Source organism: Bactrocera neohumeralis, unplaced genomic scaffold (genome assembly GCF_024586455.1).
Source record: "Bactrocera neohumeralis isolate Rockhampton unplaced genomic scaffold, APGP_CSIRO_Bneo_wtdbg2-racon-allhic-juicebox.fasta_v2 cluster10, whole genome shotgun sequence".
Lineage (NCBI taxonomy): Eukaryota > Metazoa > Arthropoda > Insecta > Diptera > Tephritidae > Bactrocera > Bactrocera neohumeralis.
Window position 1 is genome coordinate 25,248,293 of NW_026089623.1, and position 17,421 is coordinate 25,265,713.

Genomic DNA, 17,421 nt, shown 5'->3' on the forward strand with positions numbered 1-17,421 from the left:
CTTTAAAAAGATTGTTGCGCATGTCACGCCAGAAAACACTAACATTTGATTCGAGTCTGGTACCAATGCTATGCCCACCACAACCTTGGAGTACACCCAATAATGGAGGCTATTTACTCAATAAATCAGAACTGATACGTTTGCCTCAACAGGTAAGTGTGTATTTTGAATATTCACATTAAAATGTATTTCGTATATTTAAATAAATACAAAAATTTCATACAACTACAAAAAGGCCATTCAGCAATGGAATCGCATAAATTCAAGCAGCCAACAGCAAATTTATCCTGCTCTTGATTCTCTGAATCAACTCTCTAGTGTACCATGGCGCGTAAACACAGAGGTAAGTGAGATATCAATTCAATACTGATCAACAAACTACTTACTAAGGTATCCTTTTCTCGAAGTTGAAATATTTGGCTACGAATATCGAAATTGAGATTATTCTTCTTTATTGGCTTAGAAACCGCTTTGCGGTGGATTTCGAGTCTGACGTTGTTGTTGGTGTTAATGCTAGTTCCCATATAGACTAAATTATCTACGACTTCGAAGTTATGACTGTCAACAATGACGAGGGGGGCGGATCCTGAGTAAGTGCGACGACTGTTTGTTTCATGACAGGATATATTTTGTCTTGTCCTCGCTAGACCCATTTTCTTCGCTTCCTTATCACGTCAGCAGCTCTGCACTCTTATAGAACATGGTACCTTCTCTATTTAGTTCTGCAACTCGAATTATTTTCTTCAAGAAAAAATTGAAGATGTCGCACGATAGAGAATCGCCTTGTCTGAAAGCTGGTTTGGTATCGAAAAGCTCGGAGAGGTTGTTCCCGATCCTAACGGAGCTCGACGTGTATTTACACAGCCGTATTAGTTTTGCGGGAATACCAAATTCAGACATAATGACATAAAGGCAGTTCCTTTTCGTGCTGTCAAAAGCAGCTTTGAAATCGACGAAGAGGTGGTGTGTGTCGATCATCTTTTCAAGGGTCTTCATTTGTTGATTTTCCAGGCCTAGTGCCACACTGGTAAGGTCCAATCAGTTTGTTGACGGTGGACTTTACTCTTTCACACAATACATTCGATAGAACCTTATATGCGATGTTGAGGAGCCTTATCCCAAGGTAGTTGGCGCAGATTGTGGGGTCTCCCTTTTTGTGGATTGTGCAGAGCACACTTAAACTCCAATCGTCTGGCATTTTTTCGTCCGACCATATTCTATGAAGAAGCTGATGCAAGCATCTTATCAGTTCTTCCGCGACGTATTTGAATGGTTCGGCCGGCAATCCATTGGCCCCCGTGCTCTGTTGTTCTTCAGACAGTAATTTCTATTCGAACTTCTTCATGTTCGGGCAATGGAACTTCAGGTATATCGTCATCGATTGGGAAATTGTGTTCACCATCTCCTGGTGTTCTGATTTCACTGCCATTCTGCAAGCTAGAGAAGTGTTCATAATTTTAATACGCTCTGGGCATTAGTCGCTAGAGTCAATCTGGGGGTTCTACAAGAGTATGTTTACGTCTTGAAACATTCTGCTAGTTGCCGCATCTTTTCGTAGAATTTTCGAGCATAATCCCTATTGGACAGCTTGTCAAGCTCTTCATTCTCACGCATTTTGGCCTCTCTCTTCAACTTTCGGTATCTATCCCATCCCGCACGCATTGTGGTCGATTGTAACGTTGCGAGGTAGGCAATCTGCTTTCTCTCCACTGCGACACGGCACTCCTCATCGTACCAGATGTTCTATTGTCTTTACCTTGGTTTCGATCAACCAACATTATTATTTATATATAACACAGTGCTAGAAAAAAGAATGAAGTCCGAAATATGTGGGTTATTTTTCTTGTAGGTCTTGTCGATTAGAACGAGAAGCCAATTTTGGAATTTGCCAAACACCCCCAAAATTTTTACTTAAGTTTAAAAACCTATATTTCATACTTTTCCGCAACAAACTTAAATTTTGTTACTCTTTTTCTCCTTTTTTTAAATTTGACAATATTTCCGATACAATACGAAAGAGTACATTTAATGCCGAGTTGAACAAATGTTTATTTTCAATAATCGGTAAAAAATCGACAAATTTATTCAACTTTTTAAAAAACAAAATTTTTGCAAAAAATTGCCACGAACTTAATTTACCAATAAAGTATACTTGTTGTTTATCTTTTGTGTGCTTGCTGCTAAATTCGATAAAAATCGTTATAAAGTAAAAGTAAAATGTGCAACAAACTATAAATTGCTATATTTGTGGCTTATTTATGGATTAAAATCATCGGCGTGGTCTTTAAAATAATATTATTGTTGTAAAAATATAACAACATTTTTGAAAAATAAAGTAAAGAGTAAATAAATTCGTGTTTCCCTAATATAGTTTATAATGTCACCCTTAGGCTTAAAGGCTGTGTTATATACAATGAAAATCTGTTATCATCAGTTCCAATCGCATATGGGGTTAACAAGAAAGAAACGTATGAAATGATGGAACAATTTTCTGCTCGATGTAAGTGATAGGCTTTTTTATGTGTTCTTTTACCCCTTACCACTGGTGGGGAGAAGTAAAATATATCAATAAAAGAATCCTTTATGTGGAGATTGTATTTCAAATCTGATTTTATTTTTGTTGAGCAGCTCCTTTTACACAAAATTCTTAGCCTACGTTTTTAAATTAATTATCAGACCAACGCATAACATATAATAAGTACGTTGGTCTTATCTAAAAGTACTCGCATATTTTATCAGCAAATGCATTTGTATACATTTGCTATTGCATTTCTATTTGTTTGTTTATGTAAGTATGTGTGTGTTTTTTTATACTCTCGCAACAAAGTTGGTAAGGAGAGTATTATAGTTTTGTTCACATAACGGTTGTTTGTAATTCCTAAAACCTAAAAGAGTCAGATATAGGGTTATATATACCAAAGTGATCAGGGTGAAGAGTAGAGTTGAAATCCGGATGTCTGTCTGTCCGTCCGTCCGTGCAAGCTGTAACTTGAGTAAAAATTGAGATATCATGATGAAACTTGGTACACGTATTTCTTGGCTCCATAAAAAGGTTGAGTTCGAAGATGGGCAAAATCGGCCCACTGCCACGCCCACAAAATGGCGGAAACCGAAAACGTATAAAGTGTCATAACTGAGCCATAAATAAAGATATTAAAGTGAAATTTGGCACAAAGGATCGCATTAGGGAGGGGTATATTTGAACGTAATTTTTTTGGAAAAATGGGCGTCGCCCCGCCCCCTACTAAGTTTTTTGTAGATATCTCGGAAACTACTATAGCTATGTCAACCAAACACTATAGAGTCGTTTCCTTCAGGCATTTTCACATACAGTTCAAAAATGGAAGAAATCGGATAATAACCACGCCCACCTCCCATACAAAGGTTATGTTGAAAATCACTAAAAGTGCGTTAACCGACTAACAAAAAACGTCAGAAACACTAAATTTTACGGAAGAAATTGCAGGAGCCTGGGTGCAGCGGCAATTTTTAATCGACTTCGACTACTGAAGATCGATTCCGAAAAATCGATTATTTTACGAGAAAACTCGATTTTCGAGTATAATCGGAATCGAGTTTACCATTTCTACTGGCAGCCATCACGTGCACATATAATAACCTCCGCACAATAACCACCACAAAAAAAATGATTTTTTTTCCATGAAATTTATATGGAAAACAGAAAATTTGAAATAGGCACCTCTTAATATTAATATTAAGAGCTCATCTTTTGAGTGACTTTCTTTTTCACATTTTCGAAAGTTTTTAGCCTGTTTTTCAGTTGAAAAAAAAGGTTGCCTCAGAATGACAAACCCTAATATGCTCTGTACACGTCGGACAGTTCGGACTAATGTCATTGTGGAATCTGAAAGTAGAAAAGGCGCCGCATACAGTATTACGGAACTCATTGCTCTCGCTATTAAGAATCGCCGGCTGGAACGCACGCAGCCTTTATTGGTCATCATTCTCGATAGGGCATTATAAATTTTGTTTGCCTTCGCGGAAGAATACGCCAGGTGTTCTTTAAATTTTAATTTGGAATCCAATATTACGCCCAGATACTTCAGTTGCGGCTGTGAAATTATCTTGCACTCCCCTATGGTGAGCTCTATTCGTTCTTCTATCTTCCTAGTGCTTATGAGTGAAACTTCTGCTTTTTCCTCCGCTAGTTTCAAACTCACAGAAGAGAACCATTGGCGTAGACCATTTAAGCACTCATTACATTTATTTCTCAGGTCGGCGAATTGTTTGGTCACTGCTACCACCACGAGATCATCCGCATAAGCTACTAGTTTCACGTCTGCTGGTTGCTGTCTTCTTAGCACCCCGTCGTACATAAGGTTCCATAATAGCGGGCCTAACACTGAGCCTTGGGGTACTCCACTCGAGATAGAGTAGCTCTTGGTGCCTTCTTCCGTGTCAAAAATCAGCCATCTGTTTTTAAAATAACTCGTTATTATGTTTATGAGGTATTCAGGGGCTCTTATTTCATCCAGGGCTTTGATTATGTCTGCTCATTTTGCGGAGTTGAATGCATTCTTGATATCCAGGGAAATCAGCGCGCAGTACTTTTTTGTGCCACCTTTCCATCTTTTGCCACTTACTGCACATTTCGCAGTATTGACGACTTTTCGTAGTGCGTCAATAGTGGATCTCTGTTTTACAAAGCCTTATTGTCTCTCTGATAATCCGCCGGCTTTCTAGATTGCTAACTCCAAGCGGTTTCTTATTATATTCTCGTACACTTTACCCATCGTGTCGAGCATACACAGAGGTCGGTACGATGAAGGTTCTTCAGGTGGTTTCTTTGGTTTTGGGAGCAGAACCAAACGCGTACTTTCCAAGAGTAGGGGAATACCTCTTCCTTTATACAAGCTTTATACATTTTAGCGAATACTCGAGGTTTTGAGCATATGGCTTCCTTCAGAGCTCTGTTTGGTATGCAATCCAATCCAGGCGCTTTGGTTTTTTTGATTTTCTTTGCTATTGCCAATAGTTCGTCTTCCGTGACTAACGACGGTGACTCTGCAGCTTCGTTTCGTCGCTTGGCATTCGAAATACCGTCGGGTTTCGACGACTTTCCCCATAAAAGAGGCATCTTTAGGTTGCTGCTGCTTGTTTTTAAATCTCGGCATACATATTTTGTAAGCAGTACTCCAAGGGTCAATGTTTGCTTCCTCACAGAGCTTCTCAAAACATGATTTCTTGCTTCGGGTAATTGCCGACTTCAGGAGCTTCTTGTGGCTTTTAAATTCTTCCTTAAGGCGATTTTCGTTCTTTTCGCCCCGGTTACGCTGTAGACGCCCTCTAGCTGAGTGACAGAGTTTTCTCAGCGTGGAAATTTCCTCATACCACCAATATACAGGCTGCCGCTTGTTGTGATGTGACGTTCTACGCATTGTTGCATCGCATGCTGCGACCAGTTCTTTTTGCACTGCCGATACCATGTGGGCGGCGTCGTCACCTGATGCCTTTGATGCACCCCAGACTAGCTCAAACAGGTCTGAGTCGAACTCATGTTGCTTCCAGCTTCGTTTTCAGGAAGTATTTCTGCTAGGAGGTGCCTGCTCTCGGGAGTACGAAATTTGTGCAAAAATTGCCATATGATCACTGTTTGTGTATATGTCAGACACCGCCCACTTAATGTGCCTGCTCAGCGAATCATTTGCAAGCATAATGTCAATTATAGATCCTTTATTGCCTTTTTGGTAAGTGTTTCGAGTTCCGGTGTTCGTTATTGTTAGGTGCGTTTGACTCAGATATTCATGAATTAGCCGCCCGCGGTGGTTTGTACATCTGCTGCCCCAAGCAGTTGACCAAGCATTAAAATCACCCGCTATTATAATAGTTTTGCCTCTGGTTTCTACAGACAGCCTTAAGAGGAAGTCTTCGAATTCTGTGATTGAAGCGCTGGGACGAGCATAGAAGCTTACAAAATAAATCCCCTGAATATTCGCCCATGTGAAAAAATTATGGGCTTCTCTGGGGCGGGCCTTAAAAGCTTGCCCTTTACAGGACCAGATTTGTTTGCAATCCATGTGCTTTCCGGACGGTGGGAGTATTGTTCACTTAGTATGGCGACATCAATGTTTTCTTCTATGGTTGTCTGATCTAGCAAATCTTGTGCTGCTGCGCAATGGTTTAGATTCAACTGCAGTATCCTCATTTACTTAGAAACTTCAGAGACTCGAGGTACTTTGGGCAAGTCGTGCTCAATACAGTGTGCTCCCCTTTGCAGAGCATGCAGCTCGGAGCGTTTGTACACGACTTTGCTAAATGTCCTGCGGTTCCACAACGTGTGAATAGGGAAGATCTGTCTGTTAAACTGCAGAATTTACGAGCCATGTGACCCAGATGGAAACACTTATAACACCTGAGAATAGGCGAGTATTCTCGAAGGCGACAGATCGACCACCCAATCTTTATTTTTCCCAGTTTGAGTGCAGCCTTAGCATCTTGAGCGCGCATGCATACAAGTGCTATTTGTGTGCCACTTCGCGTTTTTCGCAGACTTGTTATCTCCAGATTTTGGATTCCACACTCCCTTTTCAATGCTGCGCAGATTTCTTCGGGAGTTGTTATTTCGTTCAGATCTTTGCAAACAATGGGCTTTGGGCTGTATCATAGCCATTTCTCCAACCACTCCCCCCAAGGCGCTTTGGAAAGATTCTGCTTTCGTGTCTGCTCCATTTTTCAATTCTAAAATCAGGTCTCCTTTGAGTGTTTTTCGAACTGCTGTTACTTTTTATTTTTCGCAGAATATCTGCATACGACGCTCCTTCCTTCTTCGTAATAATGATGGCATGGCATTGTTCTAATTTTCTTTTCCGTCTGTTTCCTCTTTTTAACCACGTCTACCCATCCTTCATTTCCCATTTTGAAGAGTCGTGGTATAATTTTGGGTTGTTTTTGCTGTTCCACTATACGATAGATGCGCATTTTCAGTTGTGTTTTTTGGCTTTTTTGTGGGTGGTAATAGGCCTGATGCGTCCCTCATTCTTTTTGGGGTATTATCATCTCTACCAATTGGGGCTTGAGATGATTTTCCTATTATCACTCTTTTCGATAGGATTTCCACTCTTTCAGCTTTGGCGTGTAATGTCACAATGTTGCTCAAAAGTTCGCGCATCGCCTGGTTAATATGCCTTTGGCCGTCCATCATGCTCTCCAATTCTTTAATTTTTTGTGTTTTTTTTATGGCGAGATGTAAAAAAATCATTAAAAGACACTGTTGCCCTTACAATAGTAGTGTGGGACTTTAACTCACTAAAAAAAACATCTCATTACCGACACATAGCTTTGGTGAATTGCCCTGCGAAACTACCGATTAAGTATTACATCGCAGAGCAAGCTAAGTCTATTGACTATAACGTCTCAGGGATTTTCGAGCTGGTTTTGGCTGTTTGCCTCGCTATATCGCAGTCGCTCTAGTCTTCGCTGCTCTTGGAAGACCTTAGCAGCCCAGTGCTTAACATGGTTCCATACCTGCTTTGACCGCAGCATGTGTGGCACTATGTTATCTAGCATTATTCTTTCAAAAATTTCCGTTTTTAAAAATGTCCTATCCTCCTCATATTTTGGGCAATGGAAAAAGATATGTTCGGCATTCTCTTTTCCATAACCACAAGATGAGCATATTTCTATCTCATCATGGCCATATTTGTGGAGGTATTCCCTAAAACAGTCATGACCACTTAATAGCTGCTTCAAGCAAAAATCAACGTCGCCATGCTTTCTGCTAACCCAGGTTTCCACATTTGCAATCAACCTGTGCGTCCATCGTCCTTTGGGTGCTGAGTCCCACATTGATTGCCATTCTTTCAGACTCTGCTGTCTTTCTTCCTCGCGCTCTCTAGCTGTTAGGGGCTTGCCGATATTTTAGCTTTTATTGTACACTCTCTTTAACTCACTAGCCATTATTTCAGGTGGCATTATGCCTGCAATCACTCCTGCGGCTCCGTGAGACACCTGCTTAATTTTTCGTCCATCACTATTTTAAATAAATCTTCATCTATTGATTCGTCTTTCCATTCTCTACTTTGGGCTTTTCTTGGCCACCCAGTTCTCTTTTGGCGTTTATTACTATTGCAATTGTCTATTATTATCGCTTGGTGGTCACTGTGTGTGTATATATCACATATTTGTCACTTCGTCTTTCCTGATAGGGATATACTCACAAATGCAATGTCGATTATGGAACCATATCCATTTTTTCCAAATGTATTCTGGGTTCCCGTGTTTAGCAGCACCACATCAAGTACCGAGAATGCTTTGAGCAAGGCATTCCCACGTAGATTTGTTTTCCTGCTTCCCCATTCCAAGGCCCAGGCGTTGAAATCTCCTGCAATTAGATTCGGAGTTGTTGTTTGGGCATCTCGTCAAGAATTTTTTCGTACACTTCCGGCGATAAACTTGGTGGCAAGTAGCAACTATAGATGTGGGTACCACAAACTTTTGCTCCGGCATAGAACGATTGGCTAGTCAGTGTTCTTTCTTGCACCACCTTATCGCCGCAGACCCATATTGCCACTTTACCTGTGCAATCTGAGACCCATGTTCCTGCCTTTAGACCTTTGTATTGCTCGCATATTATAGGAACATCTATTTTCTTTTCGTACACTTTTTGTTTTAGCAGTTCCTCCGCTGCTTCGCAATGGTTTAAATTTACTTGGAGGATTCTCATTTCCTATTGCTGCTTGCTGCTAGGTAAACTGGGCATCTTTTACTGCCGATTTGATGGTTGGTATTCGGCCTTCCATTGATTTTGCAGGATACACAAAATGGTTCCTTCACACATGCTTTAGCAAAATGTCTCTTTTCTCCACACTTCATGCAGCATTTTCTTCTGTCTTCTGGGTTTGTGCACTTGCCTGCCATATTCGAGGCATCTGTAGCATTTTTTAAGGTTCGCAGTTTCCCGTATTCTGCACACGACTCAGCCAATCTTGATTTTTCCTGCGTCAGTAGATGCCTTGCATCTTTCTCTGGGAGGCTTAAGACTGCTGTTTGTGTTCCTGCATACGCTTTTTTAATATTTCGAATAGAACTCTTCTCCACATTGAGTTCTTTTAGCTGTGACCGAATTGCTTGAACTACAACGTCCTTTGTAGTAACATCGTCTAAGTCCCGAATTTCTATTAGTTTCTCGTGCGTTAAAACTCTAATTTCCACCTTGTTGCCTAGAACTTTGCAAATTTTTTCCTTGTATCCATTGCTGTTTCCTCTTTGATCTCGCGCCAGCTCCAGCAAGATCTCTCCTTTGGTTGTTTTTTTGATACGCGACACGTTTTCGCCCAAATTTTGGATAGTTTCTTCTTTTTTAACCGCTTGTACTCGCTGGGGACATGTCTTACCCAGTTTTCGTGATCACCAGCGCATCCGGTTTCGGAGGGGGCCTGCGATTAACTTTCTTCTGCTCTTTGATGACTTTCCTTCCTTTGTTTCTGACTGTCATCCAGCTTCCATCTTTTGGCGTTTCTTTTCTCTTTTCAACGGAGGGGCCCATCTCTATTTTGCCTTTCATTCCGTTTTCACCGTCTCCAATTGATCGGATGTCTTGCCCTTTTTTGGTGGCGTTCTCCGATTGGCATTTTTTTCTTTCCGCAATCTTTTGGGTGTTGCTTCTGTCACGCTTTTAGCAAGGTTAGTTGCTCGATCTGCTTTTCTAGAGCTTGCATTTTGCTCTTGTGCACGTGAATGCAGCCACGAAATGGCACTTATAAGCTCTCGCATGCCATTACTTATGGAACGTTGAGGTGGACGCATCAAACTTATGAGTTTATTGATGCTGTCCCCTAGCTCTGCCATATAGTCCCTACCCGCTTGCACACTTTTTATTGGAGGCGTACTACCTATTTCTAGCGAGGGCGGCGATGATTCCATGGAAAGAACCTTTTCTGGCGTTCGAGCTAACTTTGATCCTCGCTTAAAGGGGTCTATTATTGCGCTATCAACCATATTTGTAGCCTTATCTGATACGCTGGCCAAGTGGGCCACCACCGTATCATTGCAGTCGTTGGATATCGACGGCCGGGAGCCTGCTTGCTCACCCCCTACAACCGCCGGCACTGGGCTTTTTACACCCTGCACCGTAACTTTACTCAATTTAGTACTCGCAGACATGTTTTGTTGTTCCTACTGGGAGGTGATTTGCTCTGCCGCTCCTAACCTGGAGACAGACGCTGCCCAGTAAGCCGCTCACTCTAAGTCAGACGCTTCCGGGATTTTTGTTGGTTTGACACTTATTTATGGGCGGTGTCGATTCGCCCCATCACAGAGACTTCGTCGGGCAGATGTAGCTTTTTAGGCTACACCCTCCACCTCTGCTGCTTTGGTCGGGGACTGCTTATTGAATATTCGCAGCTAACCTTCATATCTGGAGGCCGTTCAACTATCCGCCACCTGCTGACCTCCAGAGTAGCCCAAGCTAGCCCTGAGTTAATTTTTAATGTTAATTTTTGTGTATGTGTGTGTGTGTGTGAGTGTGTGACTAAGGCACTTAAATATTTATGATGAAGAATACCACCATAAGGGTTGTTTTTCTGTATTGTATTCTTATTACATATTTTTCTTTTATTTGCTGCATTTTTGTATGCAGTCAACTGATAGTGGACTGTATATTATTGTTCAAATAATTTGAACAATATATGTATATACATAGGTAATTTCACTGGACCTCAAAATCAAAAAATCGCAAAATAAAGCGACGTTAACTTTGTGAACAAGTTAAGCTGTGCTGAGAAAGATGTATGGAAGAGTTTTGTAGTGCTATGTGATAATTTCCTTGGAAATAACAGCGATAATAATCCGACCACGTTGGCATTCCTGTCTTTGAAATGATCGTAAAGGCATGGCGTAGCCCCCACTAGAATAATGGGTACCTGATATTACTATTGCTTGTGGTGGTCTGACAAATAGTATATCCTGGGGATCTATGCTAACTCTCGCATCACACCATTTGCCTATAAGCATCTCGATCGAGAAACCTCCCGACTTTATTTCTGTGGGCAACCGCACCTTCGGTTGGAAGAATCGCGGAACACCGCCGAAGCAGCTGTTTTAGCTAATGAGCGCGACACCTTACGCCATGCCGATCCCTATAATCATCGAATAAGGGATCTCAATTTGAAGATTCGGTTACCATTTGGCGGACAAAATGGATAGAGCATCTGAAATCTTGAAGCCTCTTCAACGGCGTGAGTCACGGTCCAAGCCCAATGCTGACTGGCTTTACTTGCTTTCATTGCCTTTTCATACTTTGAATATTTGTATGACCAAATAAGCGATTTGAACGCTGTCGAAGCACGGTTGCCACTTACTTAATATCTTGTGGAACAAAACGCCAAACAAAACATGAGTAATCGTATTTTTTTAATTTAATTTTAACTAATTTTTTATAAAACGTTAATTTATTATATATATATTTATTATATCGAAATTAAACATCTTAGTTTTGTTTATAAAATTAGTTTATTGACCAATTTGTTTTATATTCTTTTAAGAGTGCGCGTCCGTATTGTGTGAAGTCTCAGAATCGTCTCTGTTGGCGTTCATTGTTTTCGTTAAGTCTGTTTATTCAGGGTGTCTGTTAAAAGTTGCATTATTGCGCAGGTCAGGTCATTATACGTTGAGTCCGTTTATTCAGGGTGTATGTCAAGAGTTGCATGCCTGCGCAGGTCAGGTCAGGGTTGCAATCCCATATATATATATTAAATATTTTAAATTATCGTAAATGGTTATGTGATAAAATGTTGTGTGCCAAATAGAAAAAAAGTACCGACTGGCGGCCATAGTTACAAAATCTATTGTCAAAAGCGCTGGCAAATAGAACGTACAGCTATTTGAAACTTCAAGCACTTGAAGCAAGAGTACATTTGGTCTCGTTTCATATGCTCTAGCATAGTTCTATTCAGTTTTGACACAGCAAAGCAAGTAAAGCCAGCCAGCATTGGGCCAAGCCCTTGAGCTTTGGACTATCTAACCCGAAGAAATATGATGACAGAGTTGAATTTCAATTCAATGTACATACCTCTTTGGACACAATCGAGCTATTTTAGTCGGTGTGTTACCCGACGGCTGCGCAACATACCGAAAGATGGCGCACCACTTACTTTTACCGATGAGAAGAGTGTCATAAGTAAGGCAAAATCTTCCAAGTCCATTGGAACTGATGGAATAAACATGTTGACGCTAAAACACCTAGGGTCGGCGGGAGTTAACTTCCTCATCAAGGTCTTCAACCTGTCGCTGACCACTCTTCAAGTACTCGATGTGTGGAAAATCGGAGAGTGGTGCCACTACTGAAACCTGGGAAACAACAAAAGCGGAGTCCTATCAAAAACCAGCCTGCGACGATCCTCGTAGCGGTGAAATTTTCAAAAGTTTTTGACACAGTTAAGCACACAACGCTACTTGAGGGCATCGAAAAATCTTCGCTCCCTCCAGGGTTGAAGAAGTGGACCATGAACTACCTGAGCGGTCGACAATCAGCGGTACTGTTTCGACGTAACAACTCTAAATTGAGAAGAATTAAACGGGGAGTTCCGCAGGGTGATACCCTCTCCCCGTTACTGTCTAAATTCCGCAGCTTTCTCAATCATCACACGGAATTTCTGTCACCTCGTACGCCGAAGAATGCACGATAATGACGTGCATGTGCTCAAAAGTAATCTTTTCTCGCTTCCTCGCTGCACGGAAACTCTCTCCGCCACTAAATCTACAGCGATCATATTCAGTAACTGGGCTATACTTCTTCGACTTGACCTTACTATTTCAATATAATTAATAATATTAATAACCGCCTCCTAGGAGTGATGCTCCTCAACTTCGTCGATGACATAAAACAATACGTCGACCAGACTTCGGACGAAACAAACTTCAGACATGCACTGACCGCCATTCACAGTGGAGCCATTAACCGACTCCCTCTCAGTGAATGGCGTACTTGGAGTCAGACTCTTTGCAGAAGAAGAGCGCGAGAATCGAGAGTGACCCTTGCGCAGCTTCGTTCTGGCTACTGTAGCAGGTTAAACTCCTACTTATCCAAAAATTACCCTGACATATCAAACATATGTTCAGCGCACAATGAGTCCCCGCGTGACACTAATCACCTCAGATGTGAAGACATCTGACACCCCTCTCCCTAGGGTCCGACTTCGTCGAAATAGCACATTCCCTGGGCCTACCGTTAGATGACAACTTATCTAATCCTTACCATCCTAACGGGGGTTAGGTTCCTGTTGCAACAACAACAACGAGGAATTAATTTAATTTTCAGATATGTAATCAAATTTCCTCTGACTTTGTGTATCTGTTAACTTTGATTTACATTTATTTGTTTTGAAAATGTTAATGGCTCGTTATTTTTATAAAATGACGATGGTTATTTTTATTTCAATAGTTGCTCGGAATTAGTTAAAAATTGCTTTGAATATTGGAAATTTATTTTAGCCACTTGATCGGTATTTAAAATTAAATGGTGCAGCGTATGATATAAAAAAAAAAAATTTAACTTTTGATTCCTCTAAATTAGATTCTCGACGTTATTATAAAAGTATTTCAAAATGGTGGCGACGATAAACTTGATGTACCTCAACCTCCAAGCTCACTGCCTCCATTACCTTTATACCATGAAGAAAACACAGCATTAAGTACGGCCGTACGATCGAAACTTTTTAAAGACAAACTAGCACATCGCCGAAAACAAGGAGAGATGTATAGTTTATGGTGTGATACCTTATATCGTCTTTCTTTAGCATCTCACGTAAGCATCCTTAAATAGAATTGAAATTTCTAAAATTTATTGATTTGTGCTTTTAATTTTAGTATCGAGATAGGGTTTTTTGGCTGCCTCATAATATGGACTTTCGCGGCCGAGTTTATCCGATACCACCTCATCTTAATCATTTGGGATCAGACTTAGCACGGTCCATGCTTGTTTTTGATCAAGCACAACCTCTTGGACATGATGGTTTCAGCTGGTTGAAATTGCATTGTATTAACTTAACGGGCTTAATGAAGCGCGATTCAGTCCATGAACGTTTACTTTTTGCTGAGGAAATAATGGATGATATTATTGATTCTGCTGATAATCCTTTAACTGGCAGAATGTGGTGGGCCCAGTCAGATGAACCATGGCAAACATTAGCTTGTTGTATGGAAATAGCTAAAGTTTACCGCACAAATAATCGCGAAGGTGAGAAAATATTCTTCACACATTCATAGCTTCAGAACATAAATCATAAGTTAGTTAGTTAATTTGTATTTGATGCGCCTTATAGTTTTAGCGACAACAAATAGACCAATCCTTGCTATAAAGTTTAATGACTCTGGCGCATTTAGTTGTTGATTTGTCGAGCTTTTAGAAGTTTCGACAGAACTCTTATATAGGGAGAGGGCGGGTTTTTGTGGGGCTACGTCAAGTCTATTTTCTATGCCATCAAGCCAGCGACGATTGATGTACTTTGTTCGAATATCGAACGTGAAATTGCAGCAGTATCGGGCGTTTTATGCTTGAAACCCGTCGAAATTGGGTCCAACGTCTGAACTTCTGCAAGCGTACCTGTGGTTGCCATACAAAAGAAATCGAGTTCCATACATAATGGCATCAAATGTACTTTCAAGGAAATAAAGAATTTCATTGATATCCCAAACCGTTTTTGTTTTATTTAAAAAAGCGCTCTTATTAAAAAGCCCGTTATAATGTTGCCATATAAAGAGGCAATATTTCATACGCTAGAAATTTTATTTTAGGTGTATTTTTTTAATGATCGATTAAAATCAATTCCTTTTAACTAACGTTTTTTTTTGACAAGATATCACGAAATCAAGAAATTTATCCAAATAAAGATAAAGCTCTTCATAAACGAACTTTTTTTCTTTTTAAGAAACCTTAAATCGACTTTAAGGTTGTTTATCTCAAGCGTGGCTAGAGAGTTTACCAAATACGTAGGTACTATCTCAATTTGTGGGGAAATATTATATTTTCAGTTGTTTAAAGTCGATATTATATTAAAAAAAAGTGTTAAATTATTGTTGAGACTCGTTATTCGACGAAATCGTGAAACGATTCAAATTATATTTAGAATCTTTTTAACTAACACGAATCAAAATTTTTTCATAAGGAAACAATGCTCTTCCCTGCTAGAATCATCTGTATCATAAAGAATTTCGTAAACGTTTTGTTATTAAAGCTATGATATTGTATTTGTAAAAGCGCCATTAATACCTTAAAGAAAAAATATATGTATTTACAAATAAAATAATAATAATGATAATAATATACCGCTAAATATACATATACATTTTACATTTATTAATACTGAATTTGTTGTAAATCCATAAAATTAAATATCTTAGGTTTCCTAAGCCGGTTTCCAATTCATCAGGATGGTTCTTGTAATGGGCTGCAACACTATGCTGCGCTAGGACGAGATGAAGCTGGAGCCAAAAGTGTTAATCTGTTTCCTTCACCTTTACCGCAAGATGTTTATAGTGCTGTTGCTGCACTTGTAGAGAAATCTCGCAAATCAGATGCATCAAACGGAGTCCAAGTAGCGCAAGCATTAGAGGGTTTTGTCCGCCGCAAGGTTATTAAGCAAACTGTTATGACTACTGTGTATGGAGTTACCCGCTATGGTGCACGACTGCAAATAGCACGTCAGTTAAAAGATATTGAAAGTTTCCCTAAAGAATGGGTATGGCCGGCTTCCACATATTTAACATCGAAGACTTTCGAAAGCTTACGAGAAATGTTTACATCAACACGTGAAATACAGGATTGGTTTACGGAATGCGCTCGACTAATATCAGGCGTTTGTGGACAAAATGTAGAGTGGGTAACTCCGCTTGGTCTACCAGTCGTGCAACCATATAATCGACAGGAAGTTAAACAGACCATGCGTACAGGTGCACGAGTTTCTGAAACTATGGCTATGGATATGTATGAAAAGCCGAATGTTATGAAACAAAAAAATGCATTTCCGCCCAACTTCATACATTCTCTAGACTCTTCCCATATGATGCTCACTTCCCTTAATTGTGAACAAAAGGGGCTTACATTTGTTTCTGTACATGACTGTTTTTGGACCCATGCATGCACAGTCCCCGAAATGAATCAGATTTGCAGAGAACAATTTGTTTCTTTACATTCTCAACCTATTTTAGAAGATTTGTCAGCATTTATGAGATCGAAATATAGCTTTCGAGAATGGTGAGTTCTAAAAACATTATGTAAATTCTTATTTTTTAGTGTAACATTTATTTCTTAACATATATATATAGTGACCTACTTAATGATGGATCTGCGGACGACCTTTCAAAACGGAGGCTCAACAGAACCTTGGGAGAGATGCCGAAAAAGGGGGACTTTGATCTTCGAAACGTTTTGAACTCTGTGTATTTTTTCAGTTAGGCTGCTTTATATTAATATAAATTGATATTAAGAAGTTTGATTAGATAAAATTTGTTTTATGTACAATAGAACAAATATTTGTTATTTTTTAACTATTATGTGATTTTGTTACGTATTTATTTTTCATAACATTGGAAACAGTTAAACAATATATAATATTTCTTTATTGAATTGTGGTATTGCCCAATGATGACTGCCAATATATTGAATACATAAGAATAGTTTTGTCTAGAATAACACAGCATTTGCTTAATGCTATTAATTTAAAATGGTAGGTATGCGTTAAGATTTAATTTTTAATTTAAAGGGAGCCAAAAAACCGGAAAATATTTCTTTGTCTAAGCCACTATGGGTCTGAAATCGGTTTCTAATATTATATACATGAGTTAAGGGGTATGGCCACTATATGTGTATGGCTGGCATTAAATCATGAGCATATACGTAATATATAAGCATTTATTCACAAAATTAATGAAACACATATCAAGTTTCATGAAAAATTATTATTTTCGGTTAGTTTTGTTGAGGGAGTAAAATTGATAGACACATTATCTAGTGAGAAATATTTCATTCTGATTTTATTTTCATATTTCAAGAATTTATATACATACATACAATTTTTCAAATTATCTTAAATAACTAAATATACATATTTTTTATGATGGGGAAGTATCGAAAGCCTGAACCCCATGTCACTGTGGAACCTTAATCCGAACTAAACCTCCTACTGTCTTGTGCCCCGGTCTCACAGTCAAATATTACGTCGGGAGGAGGGTTGAGTATTACTCATACGTACGTGATGGTCCTAATGCAGTCAGTAACAAGCTGCATTTGCTTTGCCCTACCTCGGTTTGTCTCATAACCCCCCCCAACCCTTCTTGTCTGCTCCAGCCATGGTTTGTGTGTCGCGTCTTAGTTGTTTGTTGCTCTCCAGCTCTTCGGTCTTTCATTATTTTGGTTGCCACTTCGCACATGGCTTTCCACTTATCTAGTGATTCCACCAAACATTA

General features: G+C 39.7%; 1 protein-coding gene and 1 long non-coding RNA gene across 3 annotated transcripts in view; one reads left to right on the plus strand and one right to left on the minus strand.

Annotated features, from left to right (window-relative positions):
- LOC126765192 (DNA-directed RNA polymerase, mitochondrial) overlaps positions 1-16,582 on the plus strand; it is a 59,557-nt gene extending 42,975 nt beyond the window's left edge. For both annotated transcript variants that reach the window (XM_050482791.1, XM_050482792.1), the window contains 6 exons: positions 11-152; positions 236-343; positions 13,532-13,762; positions 13,825-14,194; positions 15,358-16,210; positions 16,282-16,582. In XM_050482791.1, coding sequence (XP_050338748.1) covers positions 11-152; positions 236-343; positions 13,532-13,762; positions 13,825-14,194; positions 15,358-16,210; positions 16,282-16,411 — 1,834 coding nt within the window. In that variant the 3' untranslated portion in view covers positions 16,412-16,582. The remainder of the gene's footprint in view (positions 1-10; positions 153-235; positions 344-13,531; positions 13,763-13,824; positions 14,195-15,357; positions 16,211-16,281) is intronic.
- Positions 1-17,421, minus strand: part of LOC126765443 (uncharacterized) — a 195,839-nt gene that overhangs the window by 114,435 nt on the left and 63,983 nt on the right. The gene's annotated exons all lie outside the window — the stretch shown is intronic.